The sequence below is a fragment of the Balaenoptera physalus genome, assembly GCF_965194825.1.
Source record: "Balaenoptera physalus genome assembly, chromosome: X".
Taxonomy (NCBI): Eukaryota; Metazoa; Chordata; class Mammalia; order Artiodactyla; family Balaenopteridae; genus Balaenoptera; species Balaenoptera physalus.
The window spans coordinates 113,829,207-113,847,040 of NC_138903.1; the positions used below are offsets into that span (position 1 = coordinate 113,829,207).

At 38.8% G+C, this 17,834-nt stretch overlaps 1 protein-coding gene across 4 annotated transcripts in view; it reads left to right on the plus strand.

Annotated features, from left to right (window-relative positions):
* The first annotated feature begins 3,994 nt into the window (after positions 1 to 3,994).
* SLC25A14 (solute carrier family 25 member 14) overlaps positions 3,995 to 17,834 on the plus strand; it is a 45,799-nt gene continuing 31,959 nt past the window's right edge. For 2 of the 4 annotated variants that reach the window (XR_014258507.1, XM_082445406.1), the window contains exons 1-6: positions 3,995 to 4,199; positions 4,330 to 4,579; positions 9,472 to 9,565; positions 11,535 to 11,682; positions 13,854 to 13,948; positions 15,213 to 15,298. Coding sequence is in view for 3 of the 4 variants with exons in the window: in XM_082445406.1 (XP_082301532.1) it covers positions 4,505 to 4,579; positions 9,472 to 9,565; positions 11,535 to 11,682; positions 13,854 to 13,948; positions 15,213 to 15,298 (498 nt within the window). In the remaining variant the exon portion in view is untranslated. The remainder of the gene's footprint in view (positions 4,200 to 4,329; positions 4,580 to 9,471; positions 9,566 to 11,534; positions 11,683 to 13,853; positions 13,949 to 15,212; positions 15,299 to 17,834) is intronic. The other 2 variants (XM_082445407.1, XM_082445408.1) reach the window with 2 other exon arrangements.

The window sequence follows — 17,834 nt, forward strand, 5'->3', positions numbered from 1 at the left end:
TATTATTTTGGTTATATTGGGTTAAGTAAAATGTTAAATTTTTTAAAACGGCTATGAATGGAAGGTGATCGGGCAATGTCTAGAGGGTGTCACAGGGTTAGAAGAGGATTTTCTTGCTTTGGTAGCCTGGAAAGAACATGAAGCTAATAAGAAAGGGAGAAGTTGGCTCTCCAGGATCAGCAATGGGGCGGTGAGTGAGAGAGCAAGGTCTACAAGGAGGCTGGAGGTAAGGCAAGGTTTATGTGGCATGTATACAGTAATAGAAAAGACGGAAAGACTAGAAAGAAACACATAGAAATGTTAACGCCGGTATCTGGGTAGTGGGGATGACGTTTACATCTTATTTTTACTTCTTTTGTAATATATGTTTTTGTATTTTCCTTTTTCCTCCATAAAGAGGCATAACTTTTAAAACTGGGGACTTTTAAAATCGGGCAAATATAGAGGGACCATAAATTAGAGGTAGCTGGAAACACTGACTTTAGCACGAGGCCACCCTGCAGGAACTTGTGACAGGAACATGCAAATCACAAGAATGACAGTATAAGCACGTGTGTAGGCATAGAAAAAGGACTAGGAGGAGGTGCTCCACACTGTTAAGAGGAGTAGTCTTTGGATGTTTGGCTTTCAGGTAATTTATACCTTCTTTCCACTTTTGTATATAGTTCAAATGTTTTATAATGACTATGTACTTTTTTATAATCAGAAAAATGAAGCTATTGTACTTTCAAAAAATAGGTATAGTCCTTTATCACAGAAAATAATAGTCCCACTATATTCTGCGTGGATAAAACCACATCTTAGGATCTTGTCTCCTGCTGGCCTGGAAGGAGCAAGTGGCCGTACTGTGAACTGCCTATGGAGAGGGCCGCATCGTGGGAAACTGGGGACTGCTTCAGGGGCTGAGAGTGGCCTCTGGCCAACAGTCAGCAAGAAACTGAAGCCCTTGTAGTACAGCTGCATAGAAGTGAATTCTGCAACAACCTGAGTGAGCTTGGAAGTGAATTCTTCCCCAGTCAAGTCTCGAAATAAAAACACAGTCTGGCTGACACATTGATTGCAATCTTGTGAGACTCAGAGCCCGAGGACCCAGTCAAGTCACGCCTGGAACTCCTGACCTGCAGAAACTAAGAGACAGTAAATGTGTGATGTTTTAAGCCACTAAATTTGTGGCAATTTTTTTTAACACAGCAATAGAGAACTAATAGGTCCTCCCACCAGCAGTGTATGAGAATTTGAAATGCTTTCCACCAAACCTCTTGTTTTGACAGTCCTTTTAACTTCAGCCATGCTGGTGGGTGTGCAGTGTGATTTTAATTTTAATTTTCTAGATGACTAATAATGTTCAGCACTTTTTCATATGCTTATTGGTCATTTGGATCGACTCTTTTATGAAGTGTCTTTCAAGTATTTTTCCCATTAAAAAAATGAGTTGCCTGTCTTTTGATCACTGAGTTTACGAGCTTTTTTTTTTTTTTTTAACTTTTGAGTTTATTTATTTATTTATTTATGGCTGTGTTGGGTTTTCGTTTCTGTGCGAGGGCTTTCTCTAGTTGTGGCAAGTGGGGGCCACTCTTCATCGCGGTGCGCGGGCCTCTCACTATCGCGGCCTCTCTTGTTGCGGAGCCTGTGCTCCAGACGCGCAGGCTCAGCAACTGTGGCTCACGGGCCCAGTTGCTCCGCGTCACGTGGGATCTTCCCAGACCAGGGCTCGAACCCGCGTCCCCTGCATTGGCAGGCAGACTCTCAACCACTGCGCCACCAGGGAAGCCCATTTACGAACTTTTTATATTGGATATGAGATGTTGTGGGATACATGATTAAAAATCTCTTCTCCCAGCCTGGAGCTTGCCTTTTCACTCTCTTAATTGTGTCTTTTAATGAAAATAAAAACGTTCTCAATTTAATTTTTTCCCCCCAGTTTTATTGCGATATAATTGACATAATATTGTATTAGTGATGTGAACTTCACCTCAATTAGTAAAAAAAAGGTCTTCTGACTCCAAATAAAATTCTCTTTTCATTTTTTAAGACCAGATGTTTCTCTTGGGAGAGTAGAAGGATGAAAGCACGTTTTGGTTCAACATAAGTGAGAGTTTTCAGAGTTGTCAAATAGTGTAATGGGCTGACTTGTGATCTATACTTACACTGGAAGCATTCTAGCAGGGACCGGACAACTGTCTATAATGAATATTGTAGAAGGGACCGCTAAATCTCCTTCCAACTTGAAGATTCAAGGAGTCTATTCTCTTGAACAGCTTATCTCTTGGAGAGATCAGAATTTGAGCATAACACAAGACAGAGTATAATCAAATATGGGTCTGTGTGGTAGAGACTACAAATAGAAGGCGATAATGTTGGAAACAAACTAAGCAAACTGCAAATGTGTTAAATAAAAGTGTGCTATGTGTTTATAATGCTATTTTTAAATTCATCTATTGTAGATCTTTTAAAATAAGTCGTTTGAAAACAGTGCTCCTTTTTAACAAAATTTACCTAGGTGGTTGGTGAGATTAGCTGGTAGTGGCAGTGGCTGAGGAGACAAAAGTGCAGTGCAGTCTCGTAGAAAAGCTAAGATAGTGATTTGGTCACAAAGAGAGCCAAAATTCTACAAGGTTGAGCAATCTGGATGTGAGGGACAGGCCCAGGCCACAGCCACAGCTGGACATACGATTCATGTCACTGGAGAGAGTATAGTCCTTCCAAATAAGAGAGACTCTAAGCTACAACCCCCTTAGTGCGGCTGAAAGGGAGTACTTTGCTGAGATGTAAATTTAAGGGTATTCGCATTTTGCAATGCATGTACGGGTTTCTTGCATTATCTCTATATTTAGTAAGGAAGTTTCTGAAGGTAACAAGGGTATTATTAAAGTTGAAAGCAGTATAGCAGTGGTTAAGAGCCTGGGCTCTGAAGTCAGAACTGAGTTTGAGGTCTTAACTTCTTAAGACCTCAGTTTTCTCATCTATCAAAAGGGGGAAATAATAGCGCCTGCCTCATAGGGTAGTTGTGCGCACATGAAGCTCTTGGCAGCACCCTTGGTAAGCATTCCATAATGTCAGCTAATACTATGTGTGCTGCCTGAATAGATTTTTAAGTGGGGGAAAAAAACCAAGATGTGAACTAAACTGAGAAAGATCCTTTTGGAACAAAGGTATTCCCAACATTTATTCATTTAACAAATAATTATTTAGGGCCACAGGCCTTGCATTGACTTACTTTTACTTATACTCAACGTCTAAACCATAGTATTTTGTATTCTTGCGTGATTACAGAACCTTCACGCGAGAGGCTTAAAAACATAGCCCATTGGTTAACGTAATCACCTATGGTGCTTTGAAGTTATTCCTTCTGGCTCCTGGGGTGGGGCTAGAGCCCAAAGCTGGTCACCAGGCCCTCTCATCATCTGCTGGCTGATTGTGAGGTGCGGATTAACTCGGATTCCCCCGTTAGTATTTCTACTCTTCATTTTCTTTATCTTGAACTTTTTATGGTCCCTTTTCTGCTCCTAACTTGCTGTTTCTCAGCCATGTGCTTTGAGCACCTGGCGACCTCAGACCTGGTGCTGAGGTTATTTGCTTATTTGATCTTTATTTCTGCCCCCACCCTGCCCCACTCCTCCCGCCCCCCGCCCCACTCCCTCCCCCCAGCTCAGGCACCTCTCCAAATACCGCTCACTCCCTTTCCCTCATTTTTCCACTTTTGTTTTAAGCATTTGCCCCGCCCCCTCCCTTTCCCTCCTTTTTGGTACTCTGCTCGCAGGCGCCCCGCTCCGCCCCTTCACTCTGCTGGCTCCGCCCCTCGTACCCCGCCCCTCCTTCTCCTAGTCCTTGTACGAGCGAGGTGGGTGGTGATGCGGTGACGGGGCGACATCTCTGCACCCACGTTAGCTGCAGAAGCTGCCAAATTTCTCACGTCTTAGCCTCCTCTCCCTGCACTTCCCTAGAGTCAGGTTGCCCCGTCTGGGCCTCTGCGCCTGCAGCCTGCCCGACTACCCCATTAAGACCCTTGTCATTTCCGCCTCTTATTTCGCGCCTTCTCTTTTAGGCTCGGAGGGGACGGAGCTGGAATGGCTGTACCACCGTTGCCGAGGCGACGACTTGGTTACTTCCGTTGGTAACAATACTTCCGGGTTGGCGTTGCAGTGGCGCTTCCGACTGTGGGAGCCTCGGCTTCCCAGTCGTCCGATGAGCCCGAGCAGGTGAGGGGGAGCTCCTGGGCTTCCAGGCTGGGGAGCGGGGCTGGGCCGCGCCAGGCCGCGCGGGGCCGGGCTGGCCTGGTTCCCGGCCTGGGAGGGGCTTAACGGTCCTTTGGTCTCTCTCTCCCCTCAGCTGAGTCCCTTCCCTGTCTTTCACTCTTCTGGCATCGGTGGTTTTACTTCTTCTTCGATTGAACCCTGCTTCCTCGACCCCCCAGGGAGGCCGCCTCCTTCAGGCGCCTCCCTTCTCTCCACGAACTCGCTCTGACAGCTGAGGAACTGGCAAGATCCTGCTACCCAGAGGGTGAATGGGTATCTTTCCCGGAATAATCCTAATTTTTCTAAGGGTGAAGTTTGCAACGGCGGCCGTGATTGTAAGCGGAGTAAGCAAACACCTCCATTGTATTAGTGTGACGGATGCTGTTGAAAGATGCTCCCCTTCAGTTTCTACCCCCTGCCACTCCTTGAGGTCCAAGGCATTGAAGGCATCTATTAAAATGCAGTTCAGCTAACTAATTGGGATGACAGCCATTGTTAACATGAATTAGTTTCTCAGACAAGGTAACAGCAGGGACATTTGTAGTGTTCTGTCAGTGTTTCCTTGGTTTTTTCAGGCTGGGGATGCTTCAAGTCATCATGAACTCTTCCCTCGCCTTCATTCCCTACATCATCAAGTTCCTTTGTGTCTCTATTTTAGAAGTTTATCTCTAACCTCACTGCCAACAAACATCTTGTCTGCTTTACTTCACACCATCCTAAGCTAGTTTCCCTGCCTCTCCTGTTTGTAATCCACTGGTTGGCTGCAGCCCTAGTAGGCTAACTAAATGTGGTAGATTTCCTCAAGTCACTTCCCTATTCAAAAATTTACAGTATCCCTCCCACCCTGCCACACACACTTTGGTTTCAGGACTTTCAACTTAACCTGTTCCTTATCATACTTTTCGTCTGATATTGTTTCAGTCAGATAAAATAATTCTCTGTTCCAGTTAGATTGCACTCTTCCTTCTGAAAACAAACTGTACTGATGCTTGCCTCCACATGCTGTGTTTTTCCCCACGTTTGTATCTATCCATCCTGTTCTCCTCCCCACACCCTCTCCTTACCTGTACCTGTTGAGATTCTACCTGCCCTCTGTCAAGGCCCACTTTAAGTTCTCTCATCTCCATAAGCCTTTTCAAGTTATTCAAGCCCACGCGGATTGTCTCCTTTTCCATGCTTCTCCTGCTCTTATAGTTTGTGCTACATAGTTTAGCACTTATTTTTTTCCTTAATGAACTACTCTGATTTCTTCCACCAGTTTATAAGCTCTTGAAAGGCAAGAACTGTATTTCATACAACTTTTATCCCCACACCCATCTCCTTAATTATCCAGGAAACATAAATATTGTCATGGTGTTAGAACGTATGTATATGTGTGTGTATGTGTGTGTGTGTGTGTGTGTTTTAAACATCACGTTTATACCCATAGCACATTTGGGCATTTAGTATGCCTTCAATAAACATTTGCTTGACTCTCCATTATTACCTCCTGAATTTGAGAATCTCTAACGCCTACTCTTCCTTAAAGGAGAAAGCAAGAAAGGCACCTGCATTTTTCTGACCAGATCTTTGGAGTAGTGTAACAGGGTTATGTAATTTGTGTTCTAGATATTCTTCTCACTCTTTAGGCTATAAGATTTCCCTTAGTCAGGCTTCAGAATACGTGTCTGCATTTTTTTTTTCGTGTCTGCATTTTGAAGGCATTTTTCATTGGCTTCTTAACACGATAAAAATATTTAAGGTACTATATTTCTATTTCAACTCAGATATGACTCTTTTCTTTTACCCATATCTGGGGATAGCCCCCACAAGTCAAAATCATTTTTAGAGTGCTTGGAGTATTTTACACAAGTAATTCTCTGCAACAAAAGCCAGGGGAGAGAATTAGTAGGGAGAGAATCTCTGAGGATCAGCAAAATGTCGTGTACAGTGTGTAGCATTGGTCAGGTCCAGTAAGTTAACTTTCAAATTTTCCCTGTAACCTTTTACATACAGGCTGTATACATGCATAAAGGACATCACACTGGAACCAACCAAGTATTTATCAATAATGGGCGTGTACCCAGTTCTGTGCCAGCTATTGTAGGGGTTATAAAAAGTACTGTGAGACATGGTGTCGGCCTTCAGGGATCTTACCTAGTTAAGAGAGAAAATAACATGGGGCAACCAGAAGATAAACCTCATCCTAGTCATTATTTGTATGCCTGAGATTTAAGATATAGAAGGGATAAATGAAGGCTCAAAAGAGCATTATACAGCTGTGGAATAGGTATGACATAACATGCATGCATATATACAGCATTATGTAAAAGGTTTTAGCTGACATTTGAATGATTCAGTAGTGTGATATGGCCCCCACAAAAGTGACTGCAATTTTCAGCTGTAGTAATTGAAGTGTAATATAGAGAATGATAAAAATGATTGTAGATATTTAGCTTAAAAAAATAAGATGTAGAACATGATAGCTGTCTTTAAATATTTGAAGGACTCCCCTAGGGAAAAAGAATAAATTGTTCATATTGCCTCGAAAATATGAGTGAAAACTAGGGGAAGGCAGACTTTTGGCTCAGTATGAGGAAGGAATGTCTAAAATCAGACCTAATCAAAGATGATACAGGATTTCTTCATAACAAGATTCTTTCCTGATATTGGAGGGAAAGGTATTTTACTATGAGATGGCGGTGGGAAGGTGGCAGTGGTCCCAGAGTTTTAGATTTCATGGACCAATAAAATTTAAATGAAAGTGTGGGGAGAGAGCACAAAGTAGGGTAGCCAGTCTTATTTTGCCAAATAAGAACACTAAACAAAATCAGCTACCAACTACTAATACATTTCATACAAGAAAGGTGATTTTTAAAAAATGCTCCAGGAGTAGGAAGAACATGATCTTCTAATAGTCCTTTACATTAAATACATTTAGCTGAAAAGAAAGGCACTAGGTGCCCTTATTTTCTTTAGTTCAACCCAGAATCATGAACATTTCATTAAAGAACCACTGGGCTAACGGACCTGGGATTGTGACTGGTCTTTCTGGTCCCCTGCTGTGGCTTTGCCCCCTGCCTTTAATTGCTTTATTATTGCTCCCTGAACCCTGAGCACATCTTCTTTATTAAAAGGCTGGGTAGCACGTTGTCAAGTCAGGCTTCTTCTGTGATGAAAAGAGTTGAAAGAAGTTACAAAGAGAACGTGTTGGAGACAAGTATAGCAGCCATTTGAAATGTTTGACTGTTTTGGGCAATCTCTAAATTGGTGAATGGAAAGGGCATTCCCCCTTTCCCCATCTTATAGAAGGGATATGCCATGGTCCTTGCTTTTCCATGCCTACCCTCTCATCATTTGTGTCATGTTTTACTATCAATTGTAATCTTAAAATACGGGCATAGCTGAAAATGTTGATAAGGTAGTATTTAGTACTCAAGACTTATCTCAAGCTGCAGCTGATAATTGAATTGCTTATTCTTACTTTGCTTTTTAGAATTATTTTCAACAGTTTTCCTCCAAAAGAGTTGTCTATTGCAGACTCTGTCAGATGGACTGACTGATCATGCTATGTTTGAAAGGAAGTTTCCATAATTATTTTTGTGGCCTCTAAAACATTTGTCTGCATGTTAGCTATCCTCTCTGGAAAATTGTTCTTCTGTGCTTAGTTACAGAGAATTCCTTATGTGGAAACAAAACAAAACCTTGTCTCCCCTAAAAAGAGACTGTGATTCAATGGTGCTAACCCCAGATTGGGCAGTAGGGGAGGTGGGCAGTAAGTATTATCTGTTAAAATGTATATTTGAGTACTTAACTATTCAAAAATGTAATAATGATAATAGCTAATAGTTGAAGCAGGTGCCGGGTACTTTTCTAAGTGTTTTACGTATATTATTTAATTTTCACAACAACCCTATAATATAGTATTTATTATTATTCCCATTTTACAGTTCAGAAAACTCAGGCACACAGTGGTTAAATAACTTGCCCACGGTCACAGAACTAATAAGTGGTGGTGTCAGGATTTAAACCTAGGCAAGTCTGACTTAAGAGTCTTCATTCCTGACTGTAAACCACTTGAAGTTGCTTTTGAAATTCAATAGTATGCATACCATGAAGATCTGAAAAAGGAATATTTAAAAGAAATCTGAGAATCCATCCTCAGAAAATAGTTTGCTTCCAGCTGAACCAGGATTTAGTAGGCAATGCCTAGAGTAGTAGTTCTTAAAGCGTGGAAGCATCAGCATTATTTGCAAATTTGCAAATTCTCACGCCAGACCCAGACCACCAATCAAAAACTCTGAGGGTAAGGCCCAGCAGTCAATGTTTTAATCTGCCTTCTAGATGATTCTGGTGCACATTGAAATTTGAAAACCACTGATTTAGAAGGCAGAACTGTGGAAAAAATAAAATCCAAGAGAGAAATAGCTGGGGGTGGCTGGAAAAAAAGGCTGAAAAGATTGAGGGTGACAGGTCTAATGGGGGCGGGATGGGGAAGGAGGTAAGGGGAATGGGGAGTAGTATACATTGTTAAAGAACCCAAACATCAAAGAGAAACAATATTTGTATATATGTGCTTTAAAAGGCCAGGGAAAAGGAGATTCACTAGATGGATGTATGTTAAATGTCAGAGAGAGGAGAGACATCATCCATATTGCCGTCATTCCTCTGGGAACCAGAAGGAAGGTGAAAATGTGCCTAACTTACCCTGCGCCTAGTGGGGGGAGGTTGTGTGTAGCTGGAAAGTAGCTAGATGAAATAAAACCCTAAAATTTAGTGGAGAGATGAGAGGACTAAGAATATGAGAGGGTAGTGGTGTCAGTCTGCCTTGCACCTGAATCAAGCTAACTGAATACCATGAACTGCTTTTATGAGATGCCTCAGCCTATATAATTTAAAGTCCAGGCTCCTTCACTTGTAATTGTCTAGTTGAATGTCTAAGTTGGGTGTGCTGGATGGAATGAAACCTCTTCTTTGGGTGGGGATGGGAATAACATTAAAGAAACTAGAGAACGTGAAGGGCACAGGTTGATATTTGAGTGAATCGCACACTTACCTCTACAGAATGGCAGTAAAGAACACATTCATGATCACCCATCACATAAAACAGGAGCCTTCATTTTTTGTCATTCCAATTGGTAGGGTTTTTTCTCTACATTTGTTTTATTTGCAAATTTTGTTGATATAAATTATGTGATCATACACTAACAGATGCTCCTCACTCTTGTGCCTTGTTCTGATTTGTGTTTATTTTTAGCACCAGAAAAGTGCCACTGTAAGCCATGAGATGTCTGGTCTGAATTGGAAACCCTTCGTATATGGCGGCCTTGCCTCTATTGTTGCTGAGTTTGGTAAGAATGTGAAAACTGAGAAACCTGCTCCTTAGGGTATAGATATGGTAGCGTTATTTTTGGTAAAAACTAGAGAAGAAGCAAAAAGAAGCTTGCCCTATTTTTTAAAAAAAATTTATCATAAGAAAGTAATGTACTTTAAAAAAAAAATATTTATTTATTTATTTGGCTGCACCGGGCCTTCGTTGGAGCACGCAGGGCCTTCGCTGCTGTGTGCTGGATCTTTGTACAGCATGTGGGATCTTTAGTTGTGGCATGCGGGATCTTTTAGTTGCGGCATGCAGGATCTAGTTCCCTGACCAGGGATCGAACCTGGGCCCCCTGCATTGGGAGTGCAGAGTCTCAACCACTGGACCATCAGGGAAGTCCCGCCCTATTTGTTTTAAAAACTGTTGTCTCAAAGCTATCAAGTAATATTTTCTTTATATATGGAATCTAAAAAAAAAAATGGTTCTGATGAACCTAGGGGCAGGACAGGAATAAAGACGCAGACGTAGAGAATGGACTTGACATGGGGAGGGGGAAGTGTAAGCTGGGATGAAGTGAGAGAGTGGCATGGACATATATACACTACCAAATGTCAAATAGATAGCTAGTGGGAAGCAGCTACATAGCACAGGGAGATCAGCTCGGTGCTTTGTGACCACCTAGAGGGGTGGGATAGGGAGGGTGGGAGGGAGATGCAAGAAGGGGGAGATATGGGGATATATGTATACATATAGCTGATTCACTTTGTTATACAGCAGAAACTAACACACCATTGTAAAGCAATTATACTCCAATAAAGATGTTAAAAAAAAGATATACACCTTAAAAAAAAAGTAGTACAAACGGTATGGCAAGTGAAGTTAAGAAAAGTCAATTTTGGGAAGCTGTTTTGATAGTTTAATGATTTGTTAATTTGCTAGGCTTAAGAAACATACATGAAAATATAGAGGGAGTTAGATAAGATAGGGGTTTCTGTTACATTCTTATACAAGTGGCGTTTCTTTGTGCTCAGTTGTTTATAAATTTCTTAGTAAGTATTCAGACTTCCTTTTTTCAAACCTCTTTCCCATTTTAGAAGAAAATTGACCAAGATCAAACCAGATTCTTCTCTATTTGATTTTAATTTTGAAATACTTTTAGATTGTGTTTTTTCATCTCCCAAATTTTCTTTCCTAAACTGTTCATAAGTGACCCCAATTCACTAGTTTTTATTGACTTTCTTGGCATATTGTCTGGTGTTATGATATCAAGGTCATCAGTGACCAGAGCTGCATAAACATCTTGTTAGTTTTAGACCTTGAAATAGTCTTTGAAATATATTTTGCCAATATAATGACCACTTCTGTGTGTTGATATAATAAGAGAAAGAAGTTTGGTTAAAGAAATTTTCCCACTAAGCACTGTGCTGGTGTTAGTCCTGAATTACCCGAGGAACCCAGGTGAGTAGGCCAAATAGGACTTTGCCATTATCTTTCATAATACTAGAAAACTATTTCTCATAGACAGATAAAAGAAAAAACCCACAAAACTTTGTAATAGTATTTCAGAGTATGTGGAGCAGCAATCCCATGCTCTCCTATCTTCTTGGTGAAGATTTGGGGAGATTTTATGAGGGAGAAGTAGGGAGACTTGAGGTGGGAGGGGGCAGAAGGAAGAGACAGATAAATGCCAGATTGTATGTTAACAGATGAAATTAAAACATTTAAGTATTTTGCATTTATAGTGTATTAGAACTGTCCTAAAGCACTTTATTATATCACAGTTTCAGTTATACTGTGGGTCAAATCCTGCTGCCTAGATATAGTACATTTCACTTTATCAGATACAACTCTTGTCCTCTGATAGTGATATTTAAGTAGAGACCTAGGTGTTAGAAAAAGAACTTTGTCTCATGTTTTAAAAATTACCATTGGCTTAAATTCATCCAAAATTTAACTGTGATTCTTTGGAAAAACTTATAAATGAGTGTGTTCCTTCACAGGAACTTTCCCTGTGGACCTGACCAAAACGCGACTTCAGGTTCAAGGCCAAAGTATTGATGTCCGCTTCAAAGAGATAAAATACCGAGGAATGTTTCATGCCTTGTTCCGAATCTATAAGGAAGAAGGTGTATTGGCTCTGTATTCAGGGTGAGACTGGACTCTTTCCTTATGTCACAAATAGAAATACTTTTTGGAGAAGCCATGTATTTCAGCTGTCTGATAGTTTGTGCCCTTTATATTCACCATTTCAACTTATAATTCAATATTGATGTGCCAGTTTATATTTCACTTGCTTGTAAATCTTGAGCTTTGGATTTTGTGTTCATTTGGCTATAAGTGATACATTTTAAAATGGATATCTCTTTGCAGCATTGGCTTTTTCCTGTTTTCCTGAGAGTCATCCATAGCCACTGTGAATAGCAGCACCAATTCGCAGTATATATTTCTGTGATAATCTTCCTGAGTTGCCAAATACTGACTTGTAAAAAAATTTTTCCTCTTTAAAGAAATACTATTCTGGCAGTTTAAATAGAAAATGCAGAATGAGAGAGCGGGAGACCCATCATTTTTTTGGGCGGATCATCTTTTGGTTATTCATAAGTCGGTGATCTGTTGTCCAGTGTGTTGTTTATCTGCTGCCAATTTACTAGTCCACTCCTGCATCTAGGGTACCAGTTTATTGCTCAGAGAATGGATATCAGTTTTATTATTAACTTATGTTAGACTTAATTTCAAAGATAATTTACTTGGGGAAAAAATCAAGTATTACATCCTTAAGCAAGTGAGTCATGGATCATCTGTTTCACCTTGTTCTTTTATTGGCACAGATGATCACAAGATTATTTTTTTCAGATAGCAAGCAATAAAGTCAGAAATATGCATGTTTTGTCATCATTTTAAAATCTTAACTGTTTGAGCTGCAGCTGTCTTTCTATTTATAACTGCTAAAGTACAGTTCTGCAGTTGGAAGAATCTCAAAGGGAGGTATGAGTGAGAATGTCTCCAGTTTAATAGCAGAACTTAAATAGGGTGAAATCTTGGCTCTGGTACCTCCTTGATAGGATTGAAGATATATCTGCATCTGCTAGGAAGTAAGGTTGATTTTTTTAAAAAAAAATCTATGAAGTGGGTAATGGTGTATACTTTTTCTACATTACTGGATTCGATATGCTGATATTTTGTTAAGGATTTTTGCATCTAAGTTCATGAGAGATATTGGCTTGTAGTTAGTTTTCCTTTTCTGTACTGTTTTTTTGGTTTTGTTAGCAGGGTAATACTAGCTTCATAAAATGAGTTGGGAAGTGTTCCCTCTTCTGTTTTCTGGAAGAGATTGTGTAAGATTGGCATTCATTTATTAAATATTTGGTAGAACTCCCCAGTGAAATGATCTGGGTGGGCCTGGAGAGTTCCTTTTTGGGAACTTTTAAATTATAAATTAAAAAATTTTAATGATTATGAGATTATTCAGATTATCTATTTCATCTTGATCGAGTTTTGGTAGTTTGTAGTTTGCAAGGAATTAGTCCATTTCTTCTAAGTTGTTGAATTTATGAGCATAAGGTTGTTTATAGTATCCCTTTATTATTCTTTTAATGACTGCAGAATTGTAGTGCTATTCCCCGTTTCAGTCCTGTTGGTGACATTTCTCTTTTTACTACTGGAACCCTTGCTAGAGGTTTATTAGTTTTATTGATTTTTTTTCAAAATAACTTTTTGTTTCATTGATTTTTCTTTATTTTCCTGTTTTCAAGTTTATTAATTTATGCTCTTTATTATTTACTTCCTTCTGCTTGCTTTGGGTTCATTTTGCTCTTCTTTTTTCTAGTTTCTTGAGGGTAGGAACTTAGATTATTGATTTTGAGACTTCCCCTCTTTTCTAATGTAAGCATTTTGTGCTATAAATTTCTCTCTCAGCACTGCTTTGGTTGCATCCCACATATGTTAATAGGTTGAATTTTCCTTTTCATTCAATTCTATGTATTTAAAAAATACACCCATGTCACCCATGGATTGTTTAGAAGTATCATTTAATTTCCAAGTGTTTGTGGATTTTCCTTATTGATTTCCAGCTTAATTCCATTATGGTCAGAGAACATATTCTATATGATTTCAATTATTTTAAATTTTTTGAGGTTTGTTTCATGACCTAGATGTGCTCTCTTGATGAATGTTCCATGGGTGCTTGAAAAAAATGCGTATTTTGCTGTTTTTATGGGATGAGGTGGGTGATGGAAGTGAGTAGGCTGTCTAGATATGTATAATCTGTGAGTGCCTGTTAAGTATAACTGACTTTCTTTTTCTTTCCTTCTTTCTGGCAGAATTGCTCCTGCTTTACTAAGACAGGCATCATATGGCACCATTAAAATTGGCATTTACCAGAGCTTGAAGAGATTATTTGTAGAGCGTTTAGAAGGTCAGTATAAGACTCCTCATTCTCTTTTGAGGTAACACTCAAAGGGATTGTTGAAATCATGCTTAATGAGAAGTGTTCATCACAGGGTGCCTGAGAATGGGTAACAGTCATTGCAAGGACAAAATAAGCTTGTACTGATTTGGGATTAATCCTTGCAGAGGTGATGTATAGGTTAGAGGGACCTGCTCTTCAAGTTTGTCCCTTTTCCTATCAAACGAACAAAAAAAGGCTTCTGGTCATCACAGAGAGAACATGGAGCAAACTTGTCCAGAAAATTAATGCTGTCCTCATCTACAAGAGGACTTCAACTATAAGGAATCCTCTAGCTGTGGGTTTTGATAAGCTTTGGTCAGATAGAGTAGTTTTATATATATATAAAATATGGCCACCATAACCCACATTCAGCATTACCGTATGTCTCTCTATTTGCTGCTGTAGCTTTTTCAGCTGGATACTATACTAAAATGGTTATTTTACTACAGGCCTGAGGCTGTTGCATAGTTGGGGACAGCTGGAGAGCTTTTCGGTTAGTAATGTCCTTTGAATTGCTTTATTGTCTAAGTCAACTTTTTCTGGAGCCTATTCTTTGAGGATCCTGAAGGATTCTAGTCCTAAAATAATTTCCTTTCACAGATTCTTCACTCGGGTTTACCTAGTTTTTAATTTGTAGGCTCGTTATGGTGAGGAGGCATGGTGAAGATTGAATTTTAGAACAATATACACTGTGGTTTCTTTGTTCTTTTTTCTAGCTGAGAGGATTTAGTTCCAAATGACTAGTTTTTCACATTTAACTACAGAAATCTTCTGTCAATAAATAGAGGCTAGTAGATAATACGGCCAATTAAAATTAATATTTAGGTATTTTTTTCCTATTAGACGTAAGATTTTATCCTTTAACATTCGGTTCCTAAGTCTTTAGAGTTGATGATTCTCCAGAAAAAGACTTAAAAATTCTTTTCTTTAGATGTTTGAAATGATTGAAGGAGAAATAGCACATTCTGAATTTATATGGAATATTGGCAGTTATACAGAATAATAGGATATATTCCAGGGTGTTTTAGAAATATTTATTTTAATTTTATATGTTTCAGTACTGATTTGGAACCTAGAAATATTTGAGTTTCTTTATTTTCATAAGCTTTGTGGTTCATTTCTGTAGTCAGTTCTCTGACATGGTTCCCTTTCTCTGATAGCTCAGCACTCTGTTCTCGGAAACTGGTACCTCTTACAAGCAGATCTTTCTTTTTTTTGTTCATTTTTACAGATGAAACTCTTTTAATTAATATGATATGTGGGGTAGTGTCAGGAGTGATATCTTCCACTATAGCCAATCCCACCGATGTGCTAAAGGTAAGAGAAGTCTGGCAGCGTTGGATGTATGCAGTGTGACACGAAAAGAGCGTGAGCTTTGAGTCAGATTTGGGCTCAGATCCCCACTCTGTCACTTGCCAGCTGTAAAACCTTGGGCAAATCACTTAACTGCTTTAAGCCTCAGTTTCCTCATTTGTAAAATGAAGATAATTCAGTATGTATTGCATAGGGTTGTTAAGGATTAAAGATAATATATGTAAACTGTTTATCATTGTACTTGGTAGGTAGTTGATGCTTAATAAATAGTAGTCAATTTATTATGATGTGCATTAATCCATTGGTCTTCAAACTAGAGTATGCAAACCTTTATAGGTTCTTTCCAAGGGGGCTATGCAATTTTAAGGGAATCAATTTCCAGATCCCTTACTTTCTTTGTACCCTTCTCAAAAACTGATCTGAAAATGAGCTTGTGTTTAGAACAGCCCTTGCCCCACTTTACAAAAGAAAGGCACATTCCCCCACCCATTCCAAATCATAGTATGGTATATTGACCTGTGGTGTAACCTGGAGTATCAGACAAAGGGATAAATTGAAATACAGTTTTTAGAGAAGCCTCCTTTAATAACTAATCGAAATACCGTAAATCTATAATGTCGCTATCTTTTCCTGTCTTATCCATATTTCTATTAAGGATGAGATTTGGCTTTAAAATGATGTATTTTGGCCTATTAGAGATATTCTGAATTCAGAACCAGAACAGTATAGGTTAGTGGTGCTGAGTTTTTTACAACGTAATTGAATTTCTTTCAGATTTTATCAAAATTCAGAATGAAACATTTATTCAATAATATCAATAATATCAATCTATATCTTATTTAATCTAATAATCTAACTTAATCTAATAATAGCAATCTGCATTTTATTTTTGAGATAAAATGGTTAACATTTTTTACTTATTAACTCATTTAAACTTATGATAATTAAAAGCACTAAATATATGATTAAAATGTGTAAGAGGATCCCAAGTTTTTAAAAATCATTTTAGGGGGAATGTGAGAAAAAAAAGTAAGAGAACATATGTTTTATTTATTTGAAACCACAAGTGGCTAGGTTGGTGGAGGGGAGATCTATTTTGATTCAGAGTTTTGAGAACCAAGAGAGTGACTTGAAAAACAACACACATGAAAGAAACCAGTGGTGGTTGATGAAGAAACGATATGAAATGATATTTCTGGGTTAAATTGAGAATACTTTAGCTACAGAATTTTTATATCACTTTAGATTTACAGAACAAGTATTTTGAAGATAATTGACTATATCCTAAAACTCTAAAATATTTGCAATATAATTACACTGGTTAGAATGTGCTTTTCAAGAACAATAATATTTAATTCCCTAAAACTTCCTTTGTTATCCATCAGGATCCTAAACTTAATCATATACGTGATTCACTTCAATTTCCTGTTGCTCTGACCTGTCTGGTACAATTACAACCATTGACCAATGCTACAATCTCCCTCTTCCTTTCATATCCTTAGGTAGGGCTGAGTGGTGAGTGGTGCTGGGACGTGGAGGGTCGGGGGTAGTCACAATCCTATATAGGAGTTATAATCACAGTTGGGCTGTTTAATCCTTTCATTTATCCTTGAATAGATCTTTCTCTGAACTACGTGCCGCTTCCTTGCCTTTGTGTATGTAGTTCTCTTTTTGCCTGCAATGCCTTTTCCCCCTTTCCTCATGAATTTATCCTTCAAGACTGCTCAGGAACAGGGCCAAGACTAGGACAAGGGAGATACTCCCCTTGGGTGCAAAATGTAAGGGTGTGCCAAAAAACTCAATAATCAAGAGAAATAACATTTTTATGCAATAGTTTTCAAAAATTAAAATGAATGTGAAAAATTCATGATGAACAAAATAGCAATATTTTGTACAATCCATCTCACTCACTCTAATCCCGCCCTGTTGGATCCTGTCTTTAATTACAATTTTGATACTTGGTTCATCATGGGTTTTTGTGCATTAATTTTGATTTTAAAAAATATCACATTAAGATATTATTTATCTGGATTACTGAGGTTTTTTACATCACCCCCCCCCACTACATTTTGTGCCTAAGGAAAGTGCCACACTTGCCTCACCCTCATCCCAGCCCTGGTCAGGAATCACCTGCATAAAGAAGTCTTCTACTTACCATAGGATATTTGTGGTTTCAATTTGTCTTTGTGATAGTTTCTATTCCATTTTAATTTGGTTTAGGTTTTATTTCAAAACTCTTAGTAGTAGCAGTTAACTTTCCGCATAAAAACATGCTGCTGTAACATGACTTACCAAGAACATTTATTAAAACCTAGAGTTGTGCTTCATGAAAATCAGGCCTACATTTGGGCCACTAGTACTTAGTGACTGACTGCTATGATCTATATGTGCAGTCGGTGGGAAATTGTACCAAATCTTTTACATGGCCTTTTAATGCTGTATCTCCTTTCTTGTGCCTCTCAAAGGCTACTTTGCAGAATACAGTATCATGCTTTTTACAAGTAAAACTCAATTTAAGGTCTTGTAAGCATTAAATTAT